Source organism: Eucyclogobius newberryi, unplaced genomic scaffold (assembly GCF_026437365.1).
Source record: "Eucyclogobius newberryi isolate DKJ021-1_F unplaced genomic scaffold, fEucNew1.0.hap1 SCAF_9, whole genome shotgun sequence".
In the NCBI taxonomy this organism is placed as follows: Eukaryota; Metazoa; Chordata; class Actinopteri; order Gobiiformes; family Gobiidae; genus Eucyclogobius; species Eucyclogobius newberryi.
The window spans coordinates 24,027,419-24,050,280 of record NW_027316532.1 but is presented as its reverse complement, the minus strand read 5'-3'; the positions used below and the strand labels follow the sequence as shown (position 1 = coordinate 24,050,280).

The window sequence follows — 22,862 nt, the reverse complement described above, 5'->3', positions numbered from 1 at the left end:
CAGGTGCAACAAACCGTGACATCCTTATGTTTACCGTTTGCAAGGTCAAGGTCACGCTCTTTATTTTTATCGCACATTTAAAATACAGACTCCACTGTCCAACATGCTGTACATAGTTAGTGGTGCGTGATAAAAAATAAAACGACAATAACACGAATACGCATAAATGCCCAACTCAATTAGTTAAAATCCAACCTGATGAGATGCAACAGAAAAAGCCCCGTCGCCTCTGGTCTTCAGCCTCGACCTGGGACCCTCTAAAGCAGCGGTGCCCAACCTTTTTCCTCAAGAGGACCGGTACAATCACAAGATTTCTTTTCAGGGACCGGTTGAAGGGGGCATGAGACCAATAACAACAGTGTAAAATGTGTACAAACCCTTTATAACTTAAACATATTACTTATGTTTGCTGTTTATTACATTATTTGGCTCTATATTTTCATTATTGAAACACATAGAATAGACTTAAAAAAAAAAAAAAAAAAATATATATATATATATATATATATATACTTTTGCCTCTGGGACCCGGTAGTAGATGGCCCGCGGCCCGGTGGTTGGGGACCCTTGCTCTAAAGACGTCGTTAATGCCTTTAAACCCGCAAGTTATTTCACTTTCTTGACATAACTCATAATATTTCAAGCCCATATCTCTGTAGCATATTGTACACAAATGGTAAACAGATGAAAGGGTTGTCGCGGCTCATACAAGATTTATGTTTGTGAAGAGATGAAGTGATGAGCAGCTTTTGTCTCGTTCTGAAGCTTCGGGATATAAAGTCTGATGTGGTTGCTTAATCATTTCAGCAAGCTAGCTTTCCAGATGCGCTAATAAGGAATCTAAACGTCTGCCAAATCGCGACAGGGATGTCACGAGAATACATAGTCGTTGCAAAGTAGCTGGATTGTGCCGCACGATGGCCCGTCTCCAAGTTCAGAGATTGAATCCGGATCTTTGCGAGTTGCCAAATGTCTCTCTCCACTCTTCACCACGTCGCACTCTACACTTTGCCTGACCAGCCGTTCCCAACACGTTTTGGCAAACTACTCATCAAAACTGTGTGGGTCTGGGGCTCGACCGCTGCGTTTCAATTTCTAGGGCGGAGTTTAGAGAGCAGAGACAGAACCAATCACATAAACCCAGAAGTGACGCAAAAAACGCGACACGCTTAACCGGATATTACGTAGCCCTTGTCAACAAGGCGTGTTCCGCGTTATCCGTCCCCGAATGCAGAAAATGTCTCCTGAATCACGACGACGCCATTCGTATAACCGCATCTAACGCAGGTTCATCATGGCGAGTAGAGCGGACTTTCCTGATTGTTCAAACCGAAGCGAGAGCAGAAGTAAACACTCGGTCACGAGCCGGGTCGCGAGCCGGGTCCACCATCTTGAATGTTTTGGAACGGGGGTGAAGAGCTACTTCCGTATCTCAGTGTGACGCGTTAAAACCTGCGCCTGGGATTGGTAAATTGGTCGCTAGATGGAATACCGACGATCTCATTGGCTATTGACGACCTGCCAGCCCCGCCCACATTCGAAATGAATGTGGGCGGGGCTGGCAGGTCAGGCAACTCTACACTGGCCTTTCTACGGAGATCGTTGGTTCCAAAATAGATTCAATTGTAAGGAATTTTGGCATAGAAGTCCGTCGTTTCCGTTTGAGTAGTGACGGCTCATTGCGAATGCGATGTATATGTTCATTTTGTTTATTTTCTCTCGATCCAGTCTCATTCGCACACCTCCGCAGCAAACTTGGGCTCACTGTTTGCACTGTGCTCTTTTCTCCTGTTAGAAGTCTTCGCCCCTCACCACCTCCAGACTTCTGAACAAGTTCTCCTCCAGCTCTTTCATCTCCTCTGACTCCAGGTGAACATCAGTGTGAAGGCCGCCACACTGACTTCTTTCAACACTTTTCTTTTTTTATTTGGAGGGATGAATCGCACATTAACAATTCACTTTTTTGTCTGGAGTCTGGGTCCAGCGCTGGGGATCATAAATAGTAACACCAGGACCCTTTGAACAAGAAGGTGGAGTGTAATGTACATACTGAGGATGATCCGAGCAGTTGTCTGAGACAGTTGATGTTGTCGTCCTGTTTGCAGATATATATATATATATATATATATATATATATATATATATATATATATATTATTATTATGCCACTTTATTCATTAAGAGTTTATCAAAGTGTGACTTGATGTAGAAGTCCTTCAAGTTTGCTTTGTTGAAAAAAAGCACAAGAAATGAATACTTGAATACGGTTGAATACGGTCATGACAATAGATGCACTGATTCTGAAAAATGAATGATGTTGGTTGTTTCCATGACATTATTTCAACCTGTACCAGGCCCGGGTCTACACGGGTGCAAAAGGGTGCAAAAGGGTGCATCGCAACCTCATTTAACAGTGTTTGCACCCTCATTTCCGCTGTGTTAAATAATGTTACTGAATGGAAAAGTATAATCTTTGCACCCCTTTGAAACGTGGATGCATCCTTAGTCAGTTTGATCTACACCCGGGCCGGTCCTGCTTGGACCATTCATTGGATATAATAAGACTAAAATGTACTGATGTGGGCACGGTCTCGTAATATTTGAACTTTTACTCATTCAGTAGTTAGGCCGTAGTTATTTTATTACTTGGTTTACGGATCCGCCGCACTTAGATTATTGATTTATACAATATAAATACAATTAATTATTATATATATATATATTTATAAAGTACTGCCGACAACACAAAATAGCATTAAATGAAATATAAAAAGCGGTATTTAGTCAAAAGATAAGCGCACGTGAAGCGTGGCGGAGCTGCTCCGTCCCTGCGCGGTCCCGGCGTGAGCGTGAGCCCGTTTCCTCCGCCTTTATATCGCAAATACACATTTTAAACCCGTTCACCACATTTTCTCCAGCGCGTTTTGCCGTGAGTAAGGCTGAACACCTAGAAGTATGAGTTCTGAGGTGTAAAACACGCTAAATCTACTGTTCCACGCTCCTGCGCGTCACGTCTCCCCCCCTCCTCCCGTGGTCCGTTTTGGGCAAACCCGGAAGAAAAAACGTTTTGAAATTGAAATTATATTTATATTTCGCCCGCCTGTTCAATATATTTCATTTAAATACGGCCTTACTTGCTGGAAAAATAAGTTACACGGCACAATTGGAGCCATAAGTTAACGGTGTTTTGAGGGGAAATTTGCATTTTTCAGTCCCTACACTGGCTACGGTTTTATATTGGTATCAATACTTAAAACCAAAGAACATGGTCGCTGGGTGGATGTAACACTTGACCTAAACTAACTAACAACAGCAGTGTGCTTTGAAAATAGTGACGATCGAACCATGGTTTGGTGTGTTGAGATCCAAAGACGTAACACAACCCAATAAGTCAATCTAATCAGGCTCACTTTGTATTTTCCATGCATCTGTATCGATTCATGCCAATAGTTTGATAATCCCAACTGTTGCAAACTTGAATTTTCTTCCCCGCTCTAACCTTGACTTGAGTTATTGGTATGCTGGGAATTCCTCCACAATATCTCGGCGTCTCTGAGGGAATATTGGTAAATCAGACAGGCCTTTAATCTCCCCACAGGACCAATATTCTACGTGTCGACTGTTGCCCACTCCACCCTCTACACCTTTCTCACACATTCTCACACACACACACGCACACACACACGCACACACACACACACACGCACACACACACGCACACACACACACACACACACACACGCACACGCGCACGCACGCGCTCAAAAATCGGTGGGTTTCGAGGGGGATTTTGAATTCTCCGCAGGACCAGGGGCTCTGATAAACTGCCTGCTTCCCACATCTGACACGCTGCGTTCTTTACCTTTTTAGCCCATCGCCACAATATACCGCACCATCCATTTCCTGGTCCTCCTCCGCCCACACTCGCGCCACTATCGGTTTCTTACATTCTCTGTTTTTTTTATTTTGCACTGTACTTGCAGTGTAATGACAATAAAGTTGAATCTATGTCTGTTCATTCTGCGGTGTCCTTAAATAAGACATAGTATGCTTATTTTTTCTTTAGTATTAATTGAATGTAGATCATTAGTTTACATTTTGTTCATTGTCAACAGCGATATTGATCCAAAACTGGTCCATTGACTGACATTGTCTTCATTGTGGCAGCAGACTATCATTTACCTACCGTATTTTCCGGACTATAAGTTTCATAGTTTGGTGACTTATACTCCGGAGCGACTTATATGTCGTTATTTTCACACTGACAACCACAAGAGGGCGCTCTAGACTCTAAGCGACGCAGAAGAATCTGCACTTCCTCTTCCTCCGGAGTTTGTGGAGTTGTTTAGAAGTGACACAGAGGAAGAAGAATTTAGTGGATTTAGTGATTTGGGGTAAAACTGATGCTTTGGTAAACTTGTTAGCATGTTCTTTATGCTATAGTTATCTGAATAACTGTTCATATGTTACGTTAACATACCAGACACTTACCACAGTTCTGTCTGTGCGTCATGTAGCTGAAGGTGTTAGCGTTAGCATACGTACACCTATTCACCATGTTCTCTAATCTGTTTTAAATTGCATTTCCAGATGAAATGTCTGTTCTTGGTCTTTGAGTTGATCAAATAAATTTCCCCCAAAAAATGTGACTTATAGTCCAGTGTGACTTACAGTCCGGTTAATACGGCATTTTTGATCGTTGAAAAATGGCCACGTGACATTATTGAACGCTGCATGTTTGCCCCGGAGTCTGGATGTTTTGAATAACAGTATTTGCAGAGCTGTGGGCTAATAGTTCCCATCAAAATACAACAACTTTGAGTACGCTAATGATGAGGGAACACAGTTGAAACGTGATTAAGTCTCGTAAATGTCGATTTTACATCACATGTCGAAAAGAGACATCACACTTTTACAAACATTCACATTTACAACTTTTACATACTTAATTAGCTTCCATTGACTGGTCTAATGGATTACAAACTTTCTGAATAAAAAAACTGATGATATTCTCACATAAATGGCTGGATAAAAAAAGTACTTCATGCTGTTTGTAACGTTTTGTCGCATAGATTGAACGGAAATAACTACAATTCTCACAGTTATTCATTTTTCAGCTCTTACCATTATATTGTGACCCGTAGTCCACATTTATATTTGTGATTTTAGCCTTGAATGCATATACCGGTAACGTGCATATTCCACAAAAGGGCATTTTCAATAAAACAGGTCAAACGCTGCGTGTGCCTCTGAACGCACACTAGTAAATATTCTCATTGCTTTGCTGTCATCCGCTGAACACAAAGTTACCGCCGTAATGACAAACCCCTCGACGACGTTCACACATCCTAATTAGAGGCGGCGCGGCGTCTCTTCTGCCGTTATTGCGCTGCTCGATGCTTTATTGCCATTTCACTTTGCGGCGTAATGGAGTGTGTAAGCTGAGCAAGTCGGAGTTTAGTGGCCCGACCTGCGCCTCCCGTCGTGGAACAAACTTGAGCGGTTTCTTTTTGTTGGCTATAATAATGCTCGAGTCTTATAAAGCGCGTTTCCAGACACTCCAAAAAATCACTTTATTGTTCTGTTATCCACCCACCTCACACCTGGTGGTTTGGCCCTGTGTTTGGGATTATTTCTTGGATGTGATATTTGTGAAACAACATTTTGGCATCTATTTTTATCACGTTATGCAATGATGGGGAAGAATGCTTTATGCAAACTGTGACTCGCTGTAACAATTGAACTCCACTTTGTATTTTGATCAGATTTATTTCATGTCATATGCTGTGCACCATCACGACTAATAGCTGGGGGGCGTGGCTCGGTGTAATCAGGAGGTGAGATCGACATTAATCACAGTTATAATACAGTTTGTGAAGTGTGAGGCTGGAGAAAGAGAAACGTTTGCTGCTCCAGTGGTCAGAAATGCAGCTTTTTCCCCCCAATTTGACGTCTAAATGCCTTAAACTAGTTCAGACAGATTCTGCTTTGCTGCTTTTCTAAGTTCCAATGTCAGAACTCACAAGGTTAATATTCATTGTTGAGGAAAGTGTGTTGTTTGGGAAAGCCTAGGACTTCTCCATACGGTACGGTAATAGTTTACAGCTCATGATTCTATACTAAATTTCCAATTAGTTGGACTGTTAACACCCATGAATACTGTATCCCAAAAGAATATCCATCCAATGTTATTGTGAAACAGTCAAATGAAGGATAGTGAATGTATTCAGATAACTTATTGGGACATGGAGCTTGATTATGACAATAATTTGGGGATCTGTAAAGGCAAAAGGCAATGAAAATGCTAAAAACCAACTAAATCTTAGTTTTCCAATTATAAGAGTTACAAAGCAATAGCTCTATTATACGTTATCTGTTTAGTTGGTTGTTCTAGTTATCTATTTATTTTCATGTTATTGGTTGTGATTGCATGATTTTTATCTCATCTGATTGTCTTCTTTTGTCTGTTCGGTTGTTTTATCATCTTTGTCGGTTATTGTATTATCGATATTCTTTCTCTCATTTAATAAAACAAAAGAGAAAAATGTCACAATCACAGCAAACTATACATAAACGTTGTGTCCGGTCAATCCAATAAGACATAACCGACTGAAACACAGCAATGCAATTTCAAAGTTGTGTATTCTCCATGACACACGCAGGCTCCGGGAAGGCAGAGAAGGACGCACGTGTGCAGCTCCCCGCGCTCATAAGCCGTCTCCACACTGTTCCATATGGATGACGGGCTCCAGAGAGAACGTATCAGAATGTAAATGTAAGCGGCTGTTGGTGAGGACATCAGCAAGTCCTCAACGGCCATGTTGTTAAAGATATCTGAGGTCAATAAAGCGCATTGTTCAATCTAGATTTATGTTTGTGGGAGGCAGAGGGACCGACTCGTGGCGTTTATTAATGGATGCCACTGACTGTTGTGATTGCAAAAAGGCAAATTTGGGGTAGAGCTGAGTCATTTGTGAATGGTAAACGGAAGACTCTGCACTTTTAGAGGGTTTTGTTTGCAGCTGGAAGTCAGGAAAGTTCTGCCAAAGTTGCAACAGTGTCATAAAAACGTATGCAGAAAATGAAGTACTGATGCATTATTATGTTTATGATGATGTGTTTATTCAATACTATGACCCTCACCACTCCAAATAAGAAGAGGAAAGTAGATTAAGTAGCCGTTTCAGTAATTGTACTTGTACACGTTCATTTGATCTTATTTGATTAGTTGATCCACATATACAGCCTCTTTCTTTCATTATTTTCTTTAATTAAAATGCTCAATACCAAATTTGAGTCATATTTTTCAACTATTGGTGCCGCTGCATTTTGATTCAACCTTTATTGTGTCGCATGTTGAATTATTACATGTTTTCTGTTTAAGATCAGGCCAAATTTGATTCCGTGACGATAACGGAATCAAACAATAAGATCGTGTGCTGTCACAGTATATCCAGTTATTGCTCCTGTGCTGAAAAAAGCATTGTTTTGTTGCAGCAAAAGCTAAAAACAACATAGACCATGATCCTTTGCTCCATTTCGGTGAAGCCATAACAGTCACTTAGCACACGACAGTCATTATTTAAACAAAAGGCTTAGCAAAACATTATAAAGGCAACAAAATATATATTGTACAATGAGGATTGCAGTTATATCATGAGATTGAAAGATTTGGATGTTGATAATGATGGGGGGAAATCATGGCTGTTGGATTTTGACTTTGTAAGTAAGTACATTTTATTTGCATAGCACCTTTCACAGACAGAAGTCACAAAGTGCTTCACAAAACACAGAATAAAACAATAAAAACACAACAAAAACTTACAGTGAGCAATACATATACAACAATACACAGTCAAATCAGTCCGTAAAAACAAAAGCAATTGAAATCTACAATTGAAACGTGGACAACATGGTGGCGTTTTCAGATTTCCCTCTGCATTATCAGACTAAGCTTGAGCCGCAGTGGGTTCGTGTTGACGTGGCTCTGGGCAGGAAGAGGATTTCTCGTGGCCTTTTGCAAAGACACGTGTCATTCCGCCTGAGCCTCCACTGACAGCTCCACGTTTTCCCTCCTCCTGTTTACCTTTGTCTCAGGCTGTGACCGCGCTCTAATCCTAAGCGACGTTTTCCATTTGGTTCACGCCTTTTCACTCCTCAGGCCTGCATTTCGCTACTGTCTTCACTGGGGATGGGAAATGTCTGCGTGATTTTGAACCCGATGTGTTTTTGGCACCGCGAAAAAGTCTCCACAGTGAGCGTAATATGCTTTGGATTAAGGTTCCTTAGTAAGATATTTATAAGGTGTTGTTGAGCACTAGTTATCTATAAGAATTTAGACATTTACTAGCATTTGTAGACAGATTATTAAACCTAAACCATTGACCAAAAACCTGTGTATACAAACCATGTATAACCTTAATCATCTGCGTATTAAACTGTTTTCAATAACCAAGTGAAAGATGTAGTAAATGCCTTTTTAAGTGCTTATAAACAAATAACAAGTGCTTAGTAATGCTTAGTAATGCATTATAAATACTTTACTAAGGAAGTAAGTAGGCATTGTTAAATGGATATAGCAATAACAGTAAAACCATCAACTTGTATTCACTTCTACATCATGCAAATACTTCTTTCACTGTCGCCGTGTCTTTTGTAGTTCCTGCAGTTATTTATGACGCAAAGTTGTTCCGTAATGTTGTCCTTTAATATTTGTCTTTTCTTTGCGTGTAAAAGCTTTGTTAAGTGCCCAAAACGGCGCTATATCAGTCTGATGTATTATTTTTGTGATTATTACGTACACATGTTATATAAATCGTTAAAATATAATAGTTTAAAGATTTAGAAGCTGCTAAACTATGATCATGGCAACGGAAGAAATAATCTGCAGCATTTGTGGATCTGTCTCTATAATTGATCCCTGCACTATTGACCATCAGTGACCACATTATCGCCCAAACTAACTCGAAACAAAGCATATTCAGTGTTGTTGGACTGATTGCGGGCTCCGTACGTCGAACCGTTTTCGTTTCATCTTAGCGACTCTCACCTACACGAAAATCATAGCCTTTCGTTCCTGCGTGTGCTGCGTCTGTGATTTTCCCCGTTAGATTTGCAGAGCGCGGCTTTAGCGTAGCTCCAGACACTCTGGTGTTTGTCCGTCACAATCATTCCACCTGCTCAGCCCGGAATGGAATAAATCCCCTGAACATGCGGCCGGCATCGCACGCTCTCCGGCAGCATTTGTCAGCGTCTCTCTCTCTCTTCTCTCTCTCGGTGTTTCATGGAGTGATGCGATGCCGTGTGCTTCCGTGTTCACCAGCCCGGGCTGTCAGGGAGAGGGATTTTTTTTCAGCCTCGCTCTGTGACAGAACCAAGCGCTTCCGTTCGAAGGTACCTGCAGAAAGGGTTTAGATGTCCAGAGGCTTGAGAGATGGACGGATGTGGCTTAGCGGTGGACAAGGTTAAAATGGAGGTTTACCTTGAAGAGAGTTGTTGTTCCGTGTGACCTGACGTGTGTTTTCTGTTCTGGAAATGAAGAAAGTTCCTTATTTCTGACATTTACACCGCAGTCCAGTCTATTGTATTGTCAAGACTATTTGTTCATGTGTGTATGTTGTCTATTGAAATGTCATGGCATTCGATTACGTACATTATATCAGTGACTTTGTTGCACAACTTGTACAAGAAAATGAAACACGGATCTATAATGTGTGGAAAAATTCAATATATATATATGTCTTTTGTCGAGTGACATTTAGTGCAACACTTTTATCCCAAGTGTGATAAACTAATGAACAATAAACGATAATATTGAAACTAGTGAAGGTCAAGATTATTCGCTTAATCAATAATTAGGATTATTCAGGAATAGGAACAGTGAGTACTTTAAGTTCAAGCTATACTAAAAAAACAACAACACTACATTTAAAGATTGTAATAATAATAATAATAATAATAACTTTTATTTATATAGCGCTTTTCAGTGACCCAAAGACGCTGAGCATATATAAAAAAGGGGGGGGGGTATTTACAGACAGGGGGGGACAACACGTACAATACACATTAATATACAGATAAAAACAAGACAGAAGAAATAGAGAGAAAAAGATGGGGATGTAACGGGGGTAGAAGAGTAGGCAATGGGGTAGAGGAGGCTAGGGGAAGGGGAGGTCATAGGCTTGGGTGAAGAGGTATGTTGTGGCAGTTTATGTGACAATATCATTACTTTTTCATTCAGAAATCCATTCAACTAAAGCAATATAAAGGATTTCACTGTTAATTGGTCTTGGAGCCAATAATCGTCCTCACACTAATCATAATTACAATTCCCCATTTGAAACTACATTACACCAGTCACAGTAGAATCACAGTAAAGCCTTTTCTTTTACTAAATGTGCAATATATTTGAAAAACATGAGCTGCAACAAATACAAAGCAGAATGAAACACTTCAAATTATTGATATCGACTAATAACTCCTCATTCGACTCTCTAAAGCTCAAATTTTATTGTACTACATAAAAATCCCTTAAGTGAAAATTAAACGTTTGCACACTCAGTATCAACCCCCAAAATATATTGTTTTCCGCTGTTATTTATTGAGCAAAAAGTACATATTATCGTGACAATCTTTATTTTTTCATTGAATTTATGTAGATTTAAGGACTTTATGATCAACAGCTCACACTCTTTCATCACACTTTCTGTTAAATACGATAGACAATTTAAGATAATTCAGTCTTTTTAGTGACAAATTTGGGTTCACCTGTTGATATAATAAGAAAGTCTCATTTTACATCTAATTCACGACATTCTCTCCGTTTTTTTTGTTCATTTTTAAACCCTGACTCACCCGTTTCTTCACTTTCTCTCTCCGCAGCAAAGAAAACCTGCGCGACCACCGACTTCGCCTGCACCAACGGCCAGTGCGTGCCCTCCAGGTGGCGCTGCGACGGGGAGCCCGAGTGCGCCGACGGTTCAGACGAGGCTGACGCAATTTGCAGTAAGTGTTTTTTTTTTTTCATGCAAACCAGACCTGGCAACGCTGCGAAAAACCAATAGTTACACCTGATATCCTCGTACGAAGCGCGTCTCGTCCAATAAACCCGCGTCCGCCGCTCGCTGTCATCGTACTCCGAGGGGGAAGTTTCTTTTCTCCTCGTCCCAATTGGTAAAGAACTCGCCGAGATCCATCACTTTCTCTGTGTTTACTGCCGCAGCGGTCCTGAAATTGCCGGTAGTTTCTTGCTTTTCTTGGCCGTTCCGCGTGACCTCGGAGCGTGGCGCGTTCAAGGCCCGAGAGGCATGAGATGTTTGTGCTGGCGGAGATAAAGTCGAGGGAAATGTACAAGGGGAAAACACCTTGCACTTAGTATAGCCCTGCACACACTGTACATCCCATGTGTTTGTTCATGATTCTGTTTCAAATTGGACGTGTTTCATTGAAATCTGTATTATTTGTCATATCAAGTTTACAGAGGGACAAGTTGGACGACTCATTTCACATAAACGCAGCTAAGATAAGAAGATAAGATACAATATTGACCAATACAATACAGCAAAATGTTGTGGTTTATAATGTCTCACGTACTTGTTACCTAGCGACCGTACAGTACACTACACAAACCTCCTTTAATGTACACAGTGTTGACAAATGAAAGTGAATGCAAATGGTTTTGTTGGAGATTTTTTTTTTTATGTTTTAAAGGGTTAGAAAAATGTGTTTCTTGATAATGAGTTGATGATGTTTTAGTACTTGTATTTTATTTTTTTACGTTTTTAAATATTTTAGCAGAAAACACAAACTGAACATGACCCGTGAGAGAACAGGATGTAAATAAAAATTAAAAATGGTAGCAAAAGACCTTAAAGCAAATTAAGGTACGTATTGTTCAAAGTAAAAGTTCAGTTTTCTTGACTTTTTAAAAATAATATATTTCTGGCCCGAAGGCTTTGTTAGACAGGACAGTGGTGTGAAAGTGGCGGAGTAAGGGGAGAGACATTCAACAAATTAGCAATTAATAAATGGTAAAAAAAAACTGCGATATTTTCCATTATAGGTCGATTATATTATAAAGTCTTTGATTGTTGGTGCAGGTTGTCATTTTTCAACTTTTCTTCTAAAACTGCCACTAGACTGACCTAAAACTATGAAAAGTATCTATATGATAACTGTAATAACATAAACACCTCGATGCATAATTCATTTCCCCAAAAACAGCTTAAATAAATTAGTTTTTCCTCTGTGGACTTTTGTAAATATTAAAATATAGCGTTTTAAACGTGCAAAATCACAATTTTATATGTAGAATATTTTACAGAGAACTGAATTGACTTGAATTTTCTTGCTCCTGTTCTCCCAAACTTTATTCTTAAACTCTATATTCTTGTTACTGATTTGTGGACAGCTGAAGATGCAGTAATGAGCATTTAATTGTAAAAAATGATGTTAGACCAGACTTGCACACCAGAAAAGTGCTGCGTTTTGATGTGTTTGGCAGTGAAGATCTGCTCCTGCTGTTGCTATAATTATGAGAAGGAGAAAAGAGCTGTGATTAGTCCTTTGTTTAATCAAACCTAATCCACGTCCGAGCTTGTATCAGGTTCACAAAGGTTTGTCATTATCTCGAGCCACAGTGGATTAGACCGAGGAATAAGCAAACAATGAAATGATTTGAGAGATTAACAGAGAAACTCACAGTCAAAGATGAGTTGTAATGGGCAATGTTAGGATTTGGAATGGTGAAAGGGTTAATTAATACGGTAAGTACAAAAAGAAACTGGCATGGCATTAGACACGAGTTTATAACTCTCTTAAAGACTATAATGTCTGCCTTTTATCATTCATTTAGATGAGGAAGCGACACATTCATTTAGTTTTATCTTTGGTCGATAAATTAAAAAGAAAAAGCTAAAGTTAAACTCAAAAACAACCAAAGTAATAAGCACATCCCAGTTAAATAATAATAATACTTAAATGCGCTTAAAAATATATAGTTTTATTGCAGAAATTGAAATTAAGTTCAACAATTTCATTTGGAAATGTTCAAATAAAAGGTCAGAAGACTTTAAACGATGTCTTTTTCAGCAAAACTCACAGCTCAATGTTTAAATATAACAGTTCCTCACAATTACAAGGATAATAATATACAAGAGAATTACATTTAGTTTAGATTTGGATGGTTCACATTTTAGGTTGAGATATATAAGGGTTTGATCAAATATAATGACTTTCTCTAAACGTAACGTGAGGCTGGGAATCACTGGGTCACGATATATAAAAATACCACAATTTTGCAGTACACCCAATAATAATCGTTGTACTGCACATGACATTTTTCGATATATCGCTCTGTTTTGAGAACCAAACACATTTTAACAACCGTATTCCTTTGCTAAACCACCACCTGCACAAACTGTATGAATCACACCCATTTTAAACATCAAAACAGTGACGCAATTTGATATTTTCACACAGCGCTACGTGAATTTGACAGTTTTTTACGATTTAAAAGCCTTTACGCTTTACATTCTTTCATAAAAATAATCTACAGGTTTAGTTTTTTCTACCGATCGCTCATTTGATGTGTATTTCACCTTCATAAACCTTTCGTTTAGCATTCATCTGCCCGCGCCACATGTTTGAAAAGGGGTTTAACGCAAATTGAACCAAACTAACTCCTTCTTCACCTTCTCCGATTCCCCGCCGGGGGCTTTTCACATCACTGTAACACTTCCTGATGAGTCGTGAGCGGCGCGATCGTTTAAAATCTCTGCGTTTTTCCTTCGCCGGCTCAAAAGCTGTGGTCTGACTGACATCTTGTTGCCCGTGGACTCGTACGTCCCCCCCTCAAGAGGCGCGATCAAAGCGGCTTTTGAAGAGGCTTTCGGTAATAAACTTGATTGCGGGAGATTGTGGTCGCGTCCTTTTTTTTTTTTTTTTTTTTGGGTTTAGTATTCAGAGCCAGGTGTATCGCGGAGTGGTCCCGTCAGATCTGTGGACCGGCGGTTAAGTCTCATTACGGCTAATCAAGGGCAGACGTTCCCCCGACCGCCCCGCCCCCAGCGATCGCCCAAGACCAGGAGACGTCCGCGCCGCTGCCAGTCGCAATTATGTGAGGTCGGATTGCACGCGGGGGTTTGAAGCGTTTTCGAGCCACATGAAATAACGGGAATTAAACTCAAACACGACGAAATCGAAGGTTCAGATTTTCTGCTACTGATTGTTTGCTCTCGTCTTGAGATGAAAATTTTGTGTTGTTTAGTTCATTAAGGTTACAGAAAATACTCAGAAAAGGTAAAAACAATGGAGCAATTTAAGACGACAAGAGATGACATTCAGTTTTTATGAAGATAAAAATGTTATATAATACACATTTTTGGCTATTGACAAAGCAAGTAAAGGTTGCTCGAGATGATTTTCTTGTTTTTTTTTATTCGGAAACTCACTTTACAATGAACAGTACATTTAATCTCCCACTTTTTCTCCCACTTCTCACAATTAAAAAAAATCTTTTTAAACTTATTTTTAAAACTTGTGTGGGTGACGAGTCGTTTTGGCACTTACGATGATGGCACATTATTGAATCTGCAAACTCACTTTCACAGATTCTAAGAAAAACACTGGATACCGCGATGACAGTTCAAAAACGAGGGCTGAAACAAGTTACTGATTGACCGAGATAAAACGATCAACTAATTTACCAATCAAATCTGTTTTCTGGGACTCCAAAACATGTTACGTGCTGAGAGAAGAAGGTTTATGACTCAGACAAAGCGGCATTTACCAAAACACAATCTTTCTTTAACCAGATAATGGTTTTGCAGACCAACACACTTCTTCTAATGTAATTTTCAACTCAAAATAGTTGTTGTGTCTTTAATATTACCACGTGGTCTCATATTAGTTCTGATATTGATTCAAAAACTAGACAGGAAATATCCAAATTTGACCTATTTATGTGTTTTGGATATTTTAATCGATCCGTTTTTAAGGAGTGTCTTATTTCCGATACCATTATTAGTTATTGATTTTGATTGACCTTCATAATAACCCAACTTTGCAGCGTTGCTTGGAGATATAAACACCCACGTTTTGGCGCCGTCCGACCACTGCCACCGGTGTTGTGGCCCGTTCTGCGCCCTCTACATTGTGATCCCGACTCCAGTTTGACTAATGCCTGTGATTGCATTGATTTCCCTTGAAGCGAGTCGATGGGCTGATCCCTGAAACCTCTGAATGACTGCTGATTAACTGCTGTGCCGTGATGATGCATCGGAAAGCCACCCGCGGGCCCCAAACCACTCCGACGCTGTAATTACACGAGGCAAAATGAAGCCCGGGTCTCGTGGGGACAAAGTTAGAAATGCGTCAGTGGACCGTAATGCTGTGTGATGCACGTGAGCTTCTGTCTTTGCGTCAAAGTCAAGCACAGTTCAGATGATCAGAGATGTTTGACTCGAGTGGTCTGACGAGAGCACAGTCTCATTTTATACAACGTGGACGCGCTTTGAAGTTGTTTTAGTTCGAGAGTCTGTTCATCTTTTTGTTAGTCTCATCATGGTACATGGTTTAGCCTCATTTTAGGCCTGGTTCAGCCTCATTTTAGACCTGGTTTAGTCTAATTTTAGATCTGGTTCAGCCTCATTTTAAACCTGGTTTAGTCTCATTTTTAGACCTGGTTTAGTCTCATTTTAAACCTGGTTTAGTCTCATTTTAGACCTGGTTTAGTCTCATTTTAGACCTGGTTCAGCCTCATTTTAGACCTGGTTTAGTCTCATTTTAGACCTGGTTTAGTCTCATTTTAGACCTGATTTAGTCTCATTTTAGACCTGGTTTAGTCTCATCTCTAGACCTGGTTTAGTCTCATCTCTAGACCTGGTTTAGTCTCATCTCTAGACCTGGTTTAGTCTCATTTTAGACCTGGTTTAGTCTCATTTTAGACCTGGTTTGGTCTCATTTTTAGACCTGGTTTAGTCTCATTTTAGACCTGGTTTAGTCTCAATTTTAGACTTGGTTTAGTCTAATTTTAGACCTGGTTTAGACTAATTTTAGGCCTGGTTTAGTCTCATTTTAGACCTGATTTAGTCTTAATTTTAGACCTGGTTTAGTCTCATTTTAGACCTGGTTTAGTCTCAATTTTAGACCTGGTTTAGACTAATTTAGACCTGGTTTAGTCTAATTTTAGACCTGGTTTAGCCCTTATTTAGGCCTTATAAAGTCTGTATTTAGATCTGGTGATGAATCGGAAGCTAAATCTTAAGTCAGCTCATACTTGGCTTGAGCCAGACGACTGTTTTAGCAGTGAAATTATAATAAGAAATAAGTTGCTTCTTCTTCTCAAACTCTTTTCTTCAGTTGCATCTTGGGTCAACCCCCCGATGTTTCCAAACTCTTTTTAAAATGCTTGTGGTGTGCACAGCGGCAGAGTGGTTATCTCACACTATCACTATCAGAAGCATGAACGTGTGAAACATGTTGAATCAGATCTGTTTCCTCTTAAGTCTCTAATGACTTTGAGCAGAATATAACGCATCCAAATCGTTGGCTCTGTCGTCTTCTACCACCAAAGCAAAAAAAAAAGTTTTAAAATATAATAATAGCGGTGGAGGATATTGTCAAAAAATAAGAGCTCAATATTTTTTGGGAAGTTCACAGATAGAGGTGGGTAATATATCAAAATATACATAGAATAGTCAATGTTGTTTTGAAAATATGTTACATTTTTGAATATCCAGAATGTTATTTATAAAAAAAAATGCAACAAAACAAGCTCATTATGAATTAAAATGAAAAAGTTATGATTTTAGCATTTCCAATAAGTTTTTTAGGTGATATTTCTGCACTTTTGTGTTTCATTTTACAGATATTTCACATGTATCCCTTTTGCATCTGTCAGTTTGAACTTATTTCTTTTGGATTAAATAATATTACATTATATAATTGGAGGTAAAAGTATCACAAAATTATAACATCATACCTCATTTTGCAAAAATACACAAGATTTTTTTTTTTTTTTTTACTTTTTGAAGCCGTTTTTATTATTTATAATGGAGACGCAATATATATAAATATAAATTAGGCATATCTCCAAAACAACAATAACTATAATATCAGTTTTAGACACATTTCTTGCTACAAACATCCGCTTTTGTCTTCCTATAACTACAAAACACTATTTACTTCCAGTTTTCCATTTTCGTTACTTTATATACACTCGCTTCATGAAGTCCATCGTCTATCCCGGCAACTATGGGCACGAGGAGGAGTTCGTCATTGATCCCTTTGCTTTTCCGTCCCCTCTCTACAGACGGTCTACACGCGTCACACAGTAAACCTCCCTCAGATCAGCGCCGCGGCGATTGCGTACTCAATCGATGTTTATCACAAAGCGGGAAACGCCACATCCCACCACTTCAGGCACTGTCCACAATCCACTTTTATTCATTTTCCAATAAAGTGTTTTCTTATCAGCCCTGTCCGTATAATCTCTACCTGTTGGATGGACTTCATAAGCTTTCTAATCTTTAATTCACCCGGGTCCAGATGGGAGAGTTGGTGGCATCGCCGCGATCTTGCCAATGTCACTTTGGAACCAGACTTTGTTCGCCCCCAAGTGCCCACTTTACGCGTAATTCGATCTCAAGGGATTAGGCTGAAGTCGCTCCGGCTTTTCAAGTGGACTCGCTCGGATAAAACTCCAAACCAAAGCGACGACGTGACATCATCGGGAGCACTTGGCCGACACTCCAAAGTTCGAACGCGGATGCAAAGCTAGCCGAGCGTGCTTGAAAGTTGCACTGCGTAGCGGGGGGAGTTTGTATTCACGTCAGAGCAGCCCCGGTGTAATCAATGGAAGCAATCTCATAATCGCGCGTCTACTCGGGCGCATTACACGCTCCGGAGCGTGCCGACAATCGCGCCGCTGAAACGAGTCCACGCGCACGGAGCGGCGTAATAAGGAGCAGGCGACAAATGAGGGTTTAGAGTTAGTCAGGAAGTCAAATTGTCAAATGTCATACTGGTTGTAATGGGGACGGAATAATGAGTGTTCTTTTCTCTTAAGTTACCGTATTTTCCGGACTATTAATCGCGCCGGAGTATAAGTCGCACCAGCCAAAAAATGCTTAATAGAGAAGAAAAAAACATATTTAAGTCGCACTGGAGTATAAGTCTCATTTTTGGGGAAATGTATTTGAAAAAATCCAAGAACAGACATTTCATCTTGAAATGCAGTTTAAAATAATAACAGATTAGAGAACATGGTGAATAGGTGTACGTATGCTAACGCTAACACCTTCAGCTACATGACGTATGCTAACGCTAACACCTTCAGCTACATGAGGCACAGACAGAACTGTGGTAAGTGTCTGGTATGTTAACGTAACATATTAACAGTTATTCAGATAACTATAGCATAAAGAACATGCTAACAAGTTTACCAAAGCATCAGTTTTACCCCAAATCACTAAATCCATTGAATTCTTCTTCCTCTGTGTCACTTCTAAACAACTCCACAAACTCCAGAGGAAGAGGAAGTGCAGATTCTTCGTCTGCGTCGCTTAGAGCCTATAGCGCCCTCTTGTGGTTGTCAGTGTGAAAATAATCAACATGTGAAATGCCAATTTGAAAATAACAAATAATATCACATATAAGTCGCTTTGGAGTAAGGCAAGGCAAGTTTATTTGTAGAGCACATTTCATACACAAGGCAATTCAAAGTGCTTCACACAACAGGAAAAATGCATTAAAATCACAAATTAATTACATAAGTATAAGTCACACCCATGTCAATACTATGAAAAAAGGGCCAATAAAGCGACTTATAGTCCGTAAAATACGGTATTCCAAAAGAGAAGTAGAAAATAAAGGCGTATATTTAGTAGTAGGAGGAGTGGTAGGCTTAGTAGGAAGTAGGAAGTAGAAAGTAGGAAGTAGTGCCAGTACTGTCAACATTTCAGTGCTTTGTAAAGACGTTTTTCACCTTTTTCACTTACAGCTCTTGGTCGAAAATGCACTTCAGACCCATTTACAGTTAGCCCATGATTCCAGCAAGAACTTTTGACTTTTTAAGAATTCAGTTTCCAAACCTTCTTTCAAAATTAAAGTTTCAGGAGAATATCGCTCGCTGTAGAGTTACAGTTACAGAGCTGATAGTCTCAAGGATCAAAGCTGAAATGACTTTAACTTAAAAAAAACATCACTTTGTAAAATGTCTATTGGAAGATTCTCAGTCAGTCAAACAACACGCAATATTTATCCATAAAGCGACATTCTCAATCCACTTTAAAGCTCTTTACAACAACAAAAACCATCACGAACTACGACCAAACGTTACGGTAACGCGAGGAGAAGCCTTTGCAACTCCAGATTCCACATTTTCAGCCTCAACGTGCTAATTATCACGTTAGCGGTGGTCCGAATCCCATGCTTTTTGAAAGGTTCTCGACACTACAGGTAGTTAAGGCTTCATCTCCACTGTGGGCTGAAGAAAGCGATTCATCTGCTGATCCAAACTGTCAAACCCAGTCTCTCGCCGCAGCAGGACGCCTCGCACGCTGCCTCGGCTCCGTGATTTATAGCGCTCATATATTCTCTTTCATCTCGCCGTGTGTGCGTGATGGGGGAGAATTACGACGGGGATTTGAACCACGTCGGGTTTTTTTTGTAGCGTCCGTCAATATCGTTGTTTAGTGTTGATTGATATGTTCGTATAGTTGTGGGTGGGACTTAAGAAAGACTGAAACTTAAACCAAATGGGAAGAGGTTAGTGAGATGGGTAGAATTGACTGAATATTTGAGGGATTATATCATTAACTGCTTTGGGAGTCGGTTGGTTTTAGAGCATGAACAAAAGTAAACCTAAGTAAGTTTTCGGTATCTGTGCTTGAGTACATTTTACTTCATCTTTTCAAAGTACTTTTCTTTACTGTTTGACACTTGCTTCATTGGCGTGGAGGTTTACTTCTTTTTTAGCATGTTCATTGATGGTTTTGAGTTTGAACATGCAAAAAATATAGAGATTAGATCAAAACGATTGGAACAAAGAATAATTTGACAAAATCAGCCAATATCCAGACGACATCAGATCCATTCATAGTTCTAAAATATGTGTGAAATACTTTTACTTAAGTATATTTGTGTATGCAATATTTTTCTTTTACTTAAGTGTTTACCTAAAGTTGCACTATGGAACTTTTCTGTTTTTCTGCATGTTTTCATTATTGCACTTTTATTCAATCATTTAATCCATTTTGCTACTTCATTACTGTCGGTGTGCTCGCCTTTCCCCAGATCAGCCCTGTAACTTGTGGCCCGTCCATCCTGCTTGTCTCGCTTAAGCCGGAGAAGTCTAATGCCACACTTTGGAACATTCCAGGCACTTTTATAACATCTTAAACGCGTTAAAAAGCAGTCGGCGAACGCTCCAAAATGTCGCTACATAGACCACCGTTAATAAACCGCACATTAAATATCGCCTCAAAGCTCTAAACGGCATCAAAACGGGCCCGTTATTTTTCACACCGATACATAAAGCTAAAAAAGAATCTCATGCTTGATTTAAATTTCAAAAATCTCTCCGAAACTCTCTTCTGTTGGTGTAACTTTGAAACGTTCTCTTTCACTGCTCTGACGTGCGATTGCGCCTTTTTCCCGCTACAGACTTGCACTTCCTCTGTCCTTCTCCACCTGCTCTCTTCCTCTCCTCCTCTCCTCCTCTCCTCAGACAATCTTCCGGTCAGTGTGTCACATCGGGGAGGGCCCAGGTCGTGCTACTACCAGTTAATTATTTTGGAATATGAGCGCCCAGGATTCGGTGAGGTGCGATGTCGGACGGCTTCAATTTCATGCTTGAGGCTCCGGCGGCGGCGGCGGCGGCGGCGGCGGAGGCAAGAGGAGTAATTTCCCCTGTGGTCCCTCCCTCTCTCGCGTTCTCTCTCTCTCTCTCTCCAACTGAACCCATCCCATCCCCCCACCTCCCGCTCACCTGTGTGTCTCTGCGCTCGGCTCTTTCAGTCAGGTAAAAGTCACCCGCCTGATCAAAGACGACCGTAGAACCAGACGCTCTCTCCATCTGCAACTTCAGAGGCTCTCGTTTGTGTCGAGTGTCGTGTTGATGTTTGGTTTATGGGAAGAGCGTGTTGCCGAGAGCTTCATGTTTTGTATTTGCCGAACTGATGTACAATTTTTTTTTTTTTTTTAACTAAAATCAACCGCATGAAAGACATCTGAAGAATTCATTTGCGAGAACAGATAAGTGCCGTTTGGGGAGGGAAATTGAATACATTGTGGAACGTTTTCAATTTACTGGTTATTTGTGAGTGTTTTCAAAAGCCAAATAGTGCAATACAAATATTATTCCATCTCCTCCACATTGTCATTTGTGGAGAAGATGGTGTAAAAAGAAAAAAAAGGCTTTAAAATGGAGCTATTTCTTTGTGCATTTGCTACGTCTGGTGCCATTGAAGCCACCTTTTTTGGAGATATGGATGACTTCTCATGATCATTCAACAGATTGTTTAATAGAGTTCTTAGTCAGGAGCAACTAGCAAGAGTTGTGGGTAGATGTATGCATAGACCTCCACCCAGAATGCCAGGAATATTACCCAAAACCGCTGTGCAAATCTTTCATACAATCTTGCAAATCACTCGTACCGATGCTACACTTGATTCCCAGCTGACAGAATAGCTAAAAATACGCACAATCGTCTTAATTAGGCTTTTATATTCAGAGTCATGCATATCATTGGCCTATGGTGGGGCATTATTGCAAAGGGATACAGAAACAAGACACTGATTGGTCGTTCCCCATCACAAAACTTCATTACAAACTGATTGACCAAGATTTGAGCCGTAACAGGTCGAAGATGTGAAGTACTGCGTCTTTCCTTCTGCTTTGTATTTGTTGAAGCTCCAGGTTTTTAACAATACTGCACATTTATCCTTTGTCAGTGCCATTATAGACACAATTATGCCGTTCATACAAATACTATTCATAGCAATACATCGCCCTTCAGAATGTGTTATTGTGTCAGGCCTTTCCATTTTGTTTCGAAGTATAAAGCTGCTGAGACGGGTCTTTCTGAGTCAAGTGTATCCTTGCCGTTTATCTCTGGTTAAGGATGCGTAGGTACATATCTCTTCTTTGCCTGAGTTTGTCCTCGGACTCAGACACATGTTTTTCCTCATGATTCACAACACTGCGGAGACTCTACACACATCAACTAACACAATATCAGTTTGGACTCCGGTTTGCCCGTAACGCCTGGCTGGATGCTGCGTCTCTATTGGCCACGGGGGGATTTTTCTGCACCGCACAGCTGTCAAAGTTCAACTGGGCCCGGTCTTATTAAGCTGCATGGGCTGTTTGCTCAATGCGCCGACAAACTGGAGGAAATAATGGATTTTACTGTGCCGGGTGCTGTAATCACGTTGTATACTAACCCTGAACATAGAGCGGGACAGAGAGCAGATTTTGACCTGTTTACTGCTGCTGCTGCTGCTGCTGCTGAAGCTATTTTAATCACTGACTTTCTCCACTCTGTTTAGCTTTAGACTGCATTGTACTAAAGATGCTTTTCTGTATGCAATGTAAATATCTTTTCTTTAAATGTGTCGCTCACTTGTAGCTTTAGTTAATTAGTTCTGTCTGTTTGTAGTAGTTTCTGAGGCAATTGACGGAAATGTGGCCGGAGTGTGTGTCCTCTAAATAATCCTCATTTTGGCTTGATGGAGTAAAGACACGCCTTGTGCATTCATTTATTGACACAAAGGGTATGTGGCTCTTAGAATTGTTAGTGTCTTGCACAAAAATGGCCATGCACACAGCACTGCAGCAGCTTCGGAGGTGAAAAAAACAG

At 40.1% G+C, this 22,862-nt stretch overlaps 1 protein-coding gene across 2 annotated transcripts in view; it reads left to right on the top strand.

Moving 5' to 3' along the window:
• The window catches only part of lrp8 (low density lipoprotein receptor-related protein 8, apolipoprotein e receptor), a 255,901-nt gene that overhangs the window by 109,462 nt on the left and 123,577 nt on the right, over window positions 1-22,862 (top strand). For both annotated transcript variants that reach the window (XM_072439163.1, XM_072439161.1), the window contains exon 3: window positions 10,882-11,004. In XM_072439163.1, coding sequence (XP_072295264.1) covers window positions 10,882-11,004 — 123 coding nt within the window. The remainder of the gene's footprint in view (window positions 1-10,881; window positions 11,005-22,862) is intronic.